Below are 5,055 nucleotides of genomic sequence, written 5' to 3'. Positions count from 1 at the left end.
CATCTTTGAGGATGGAACCAAGGAGAACATAGACATTGTCATCTTTGCCACAGGCTATAAATTGTCATTCCCTTTCTTGAGTGATGCCTCAGGGGTCCTAGACAACCAGTACTCCATGTTTAAATATGTCTTCCCTCCTGAGCTAGAGAAGCCAACTCTGGCTTTCATTGGCATCCTCCAGCCAGCTGGAGCCCTCCTCCCCACAAGTGAGCTCCAGAGCCGATGGGTTGTGCACGTGTTCAAAGGTATGGAATTGTATTGCCATGAATACAGTATTTCCAAATTCTCTGTGATTTAAAAGTAACACAGAGGTCTAATATTCTGTTGATCTCTCTCATTCTAATACATTGTCTAACTATTGATGTAGAAATTCCCTAAGTGAGATTTGAATATGTATCCATGGTGAAGTGGAAAGAGTGGCTCCTGCAACTTCTCTTTATTTTCTGAAGTTTCAGGTGAACCCATTTGATGCTTATTCAAAGCTCTACAGAACAGCTTTATGTTTCTGTTTTCTGGATTCATTTCTGTTTGTCCTGATAAATATGTTTTCTTTGCTGACTTCCATCAAATGTATGTAATAATGACCATATGAGAAAGTAGTTACACAATTTCTTACAATGTTTATTGGGTCTCCTCTTCATATCAAATTGCCTTTTCACAAAGCAAATTTAGCCAAAGTACTATTTTAGTGTAATATACACATACAGAAGCACATACATCACACATTGAACAATTTTCACAAATCAAATACACATACAATTATTCAAGTACACAGTAGATTAAAAACAAATGAAATAACTAAAATTCAGAAATGTACTCTTCATGCGTTTCCAGGCTCACGTTTCTCCAGTGTCACCAAAGAAAACAAGGCTCATTTCTGATACTTTCAGACAGCTTTCATCTTTTTTTTCTTTGTGCAAGTGGAACCATAGATTATATAAATAATGGGGGCAGGACAGTTCAAGCAGATAGTGGAGAGATGTGGGGGAGGAAACAAGTGGGTGTAGAAAGGCCTGGGCAAAATGAAGTGTGCACAAAGAAGATAAATGTGAAGGGCTTGTCTCACAACACAAGTAAAAATAGAAAAGGGGGCGGGGGTACAACACAGTAATCTGAAGGAACTGAAGGAGGACTGCTGGAGGATAGCCACTGCATGATGTCTGGCTTCTTCCTCTTTATACAATATCATCAAGTGAATCCTTATTTTACAGTCATTTTCTTCATTTAAAACATACCACTCCATATTCTTCTCCATTCAGTCTATGCATATGGATATATATGTGTACATATACACATACAATGTATTTTATATTAATGGCCACTTTGGATTATTATGAACACTGATGCATGGACAAGAACACACATGTGTCTCATTGAGTATGTTCTTTTATTTGGTATATTTGTAGAAGAATAGTTGATGTTTCATAATGTATGTATAGATGTACAGTAGTAATTTAAAATGCTACGAGAATTTCAGTTCTTCAGTTCTATTCCTTTCATGCTTTACACATTTGTGTTTGAAACTGAGGACATTTGTGTGTAGGTCATATTTTTGCAGATACTCACACCATGTGACACCTGGTGAAGCAACAAGGCAAACAGTCTATATAAGTATCATGTCTGCTACACTCTGTCTTGTCTCTCTAGCATAATTTAACATTCTGTTTGTTGTATCTTCTTTGTCCATGGCACATTCATACACACAGAATTTCTGTGTGCAATTACTTGCTCTCCTTTCAAAATGTAGTTATCACAGTGCAGGGTGCTCTTCCATCAGTATATACTTTCAGAAAGCACAATGAAAACTAAGAGATCTTCTCTTAACTCACCAGACAGAAAAAAAAAAGCATTTGGGATGTAAGCTCAAAGCTAGGCAATGTTCTTATACATGAGACTTTTCGTCAGGTCCCAGTTTAGGTTAAGGATCTTTGAAAGACTATAAAAAAAAAAAACACCTTAAAAGTATTGATAGTATTCAGGGATGTTGAGTATACATTTAAACTAAGAAAAGTTTAAACACTTTTTATCTTAAAGGAAAGCTGGGTCACCTAAGTGACATCCTGGGCATGACAGTGTAAAAGAAATTCTCTTCCCCTGTAACTCTTTAAACATGAGGTTTTGATTAATAATTTTATAGAGGTCTGACAATTTCATTCTATTTCAAAACCATTATTTTTGTTTATGTGTGTACCTTGGTCCTCGTGTCAAACTTTCAATATTTATATATTGTTTTCTCAGGACTAAAAAAGTTGCCCTCAAGGAGAGCCATGATAGCTGACATCAACAGAAAGAAACAAATAATGGCCAAAGAGTAAGGAGCCTAATTTTCTGTTAAAGTAAATGAAACATGTTCAGAGGGGGATATTTGATTTTGCTTTTTATATAGTTTGCAGCTAAATGAGCCCTAATATGATAATTTTAGTTCAGTGACATCATTTTTTACATGGATCTGATTGTGGAACCTAAATCTGACATTATGAGTTAAATACCCACAGAACACCAAGTCTACATGATGAGTAGAATGTAACTCACTGTGGAAATAAGAATAGTTTTTTAAAAACCTAAACCTGTACCTTCCAGATATACCACTTCTCAGCATTTACCCAAAAGACTCCAGGCCAACACATCACAGAGTCACACTGCACATTAGCATGTATTACAATCCCTAGTCACAGTAGCTAGGTTAGGGACACAATGTAGGTGTCCACGGAAATAGAGTTAAAATGTGTATTGTGTTCACAATGGAGTTTTTAGTTCTAAACAAGTATAAGGTATACCACTTACAAGAGTATAGATATAAATGAAAAGGATGGTTGTATTGTATTTTTCCCTCATTTGTTGTCCCAGACAGTACAGATACATACAATCATATGTGTTGGTGACATGGAAATAGGAACAAAACAATCTGTGTAACTAAAGGGAACGATGGTGTGAGAGAGGAAGTGTAGGGAGGTCAGGGGTCGTAAGCTCAAAATAGATCATATACTTGCATGAATATTCTCTTAGGTAACCCTGGGTAATGTTTTAAAAATTTAAAAACAGAACAAAGAAGGGTGCATCATACCCAGAAAATAGCATCCTGCAGCCCTTCTCTTCCTCTTCTGGATGATCTGGTTTATCTTCTGGTCCTTCTTGGTATTTTCTAAGCCTTAAAGAGTGTGATACAAATACCCTGCTTAGGGTTGAGCACTTAACCATTGCCTGTTCTCAGACCCATGAGTCATGAACTCACCACCACCCATTACAAAGAGAAAGTGTGGATTAAGGCTGAGAGTAGCAATATTTGTGTAAGAGTATAAACACAAATATCTAGAAAGCAATTTGGAGTCACACAAGTTTAACTACACAATAGTAAAAACTCTCCTATGGCCTTGAAACTCTTCACTCATGGAGTTATGACTGGGTGTCTAGGATGAGGCATGCATTTCCTCCTGTGGAGCAGGCCTCAGATCCAATCAGAGGGTGGTGGTTGCTCACATATCGCTCTTGCTGCTGCAGTACCAGTGACCAAGGCTTGCCTGGCAGATTGGAATTGCCTTTCACTAAGGTTCAGGGCTGGGTAAGATCAATGATGCCCAATCCTCCCCTACATCCATGAATTTGGTGATAAGAACCTTACTGCTGCCTTACATAGCCTTATTCCATTGATTTCTCACTCACTTGGCTACTTTCATTCACTTTTTTTAATGTTTATCTTAAATGATACAAATTTATCTCTTCTCAAAATTGTGAAAAGTTTTGTGTTTTTTTTTTATATAAGTCAAGGCACTTTTACCAAGGGATAATTTAACAAGGTGGTTTCTTGTTTGTCAATTTGTTCGAGATGGGGCTTTATTTCATAGCCTAAGCTAGCTATGAACTCACTTCATAGCCCAGGCTAACCTTGAACTTATTGTGATTCTCTTTCCTTGGCCTTCTGAGTACTGGGACTATAAGTAGGTGTCTTGAAGAGGGGCCTTTCATTCTCAAGTATTCAAAATTTACAAAAATAGTAACATGATTACCTACCAATATCCAAAAGGAATAATTGTATACAGAATTAGTATCTAGAGAAGATAGTTTATGTAGATTGGAATCATGAAGTAAGCAATGGAATTTCATACACTACGACTTATATGTACTCCTTGGTAGTTTAATTCATTCACATGATGGAACTGGATTCTGAATCTATAAGGGAAATCCAGATATAAGATGTCATTCCTTTCTATATATTCCTGTCACTCTCTGAGGATGTGGGAACTTTAAAACCCTCAGAGATTCACAACATGTGTTAAGAGACCATATTGTGCCTAAGGGAGTTGTAGAAAATGTATTAAATTAAGATTTGACACATGTAAAACAGTGAAGAAGCAAATAAAAGCAAGTTGTACTGGAAACCCAGGGATGACAGGACTGAAGTCTGATGTTTGTTGTGTTTCCATCCCCACTCCAGCTCTAAGAAAAGTCTCAAAGGCCATCGCCGAGTAACATTCATCGACTACATGGACGAAATTGCTTCTGAGATAGGTGTCAAACCCAACCTGCTCTCTCTCCTCCTCTGGGATACAAAACTGGCTAAGGAAGTGTTCTGTGGTCCTTGCACCTCCTACCAGTACCGTCTACAGGGGCCAGGGAAATGGCATGGGGCTCGGGCAGCCATCCTCACTCAGAGAGAAAGGATTCTCAAACCCCTGAGAACCCGTGTGGTCAAACAATCTCACCTCTCTCCTCTATCCTGGGTCAAAAGTGTTTGTGTTGTCATTTTTTTCTTTATTTTCGTATTAGTTATCATGCATATCACAAGTCACTAACTTCATATTCACATAGATATTTCTGCAACTAGAGAGTAAACTATTGTTAATGAAACCATATATCTTAGGATCAGTTAAGTATAAGGGGAAACATGTGTATTTAGCAAGTTTTAAACTGGGTTTTCAAATGCACACAGAATTCCTCCAACAATGACTTTATAAGGAGAAGTTGAAAGGGTTACTATTTTACTCCAAACGTAACTTGAAGAATTTGAGAAGTTTTTATGTAACATGACTTTAAAGAATAATTAAAAGTGGGATGAAT

General features: G+C 37.2%; 1 protein-coding gene across 1 annotated transcript in view; it reads left to right on the top strand.

Annotated features, from left to right (window-relative positions):
- LOC110296378 (dimethylaniline monooxygenase [N-oxide-forming] 5-like) overlaps nucleotides 1-4,790 on the top strand; it is a 14,273-nt gene extending 9,483 nt beyond the window's left edge. Inside the window, exons 5-7 of the mRNA XM_021165054.1 lie at nucleotides 5-245; nucleotides 2,239-2,311; nucleotides 4,433-4,790. Of these exons, the coding sequence (XP_021020713.1) occupies nucleotides 5-245; nucleotides 2,239-2,311; nucleotides 4,433-4,790 (672 nt within the window). The remainder of the gene's footprint in view (nucleotides 1-4; nucleotides 246-2,238; nucleotides 2,312-4,432) is intronic.
- The last annotated feature ends 265 nt before the right edge of the window (nucleotides 4,791-5,055 follow it).

The sequence above is a fragment of the Mus caroli genome, chromosome 1 (genome assembly GCF_900094665.2).
Source record: "Mus caroli chromosome 1, CAROLI_EIJ_v1.1, whole genome shotgun sequence".
Taxonomy (NCBI): Eukaryota; Metazoa; Chordata; class Mammalia; order Rodentia; family Muridae; genus Mus; species Mus caroli.
The sequence above is the reverse complement of the archived record's forward strand: the minus strand, read 5'-3'. Positions and strand labels throughout refer to the sequence as shown.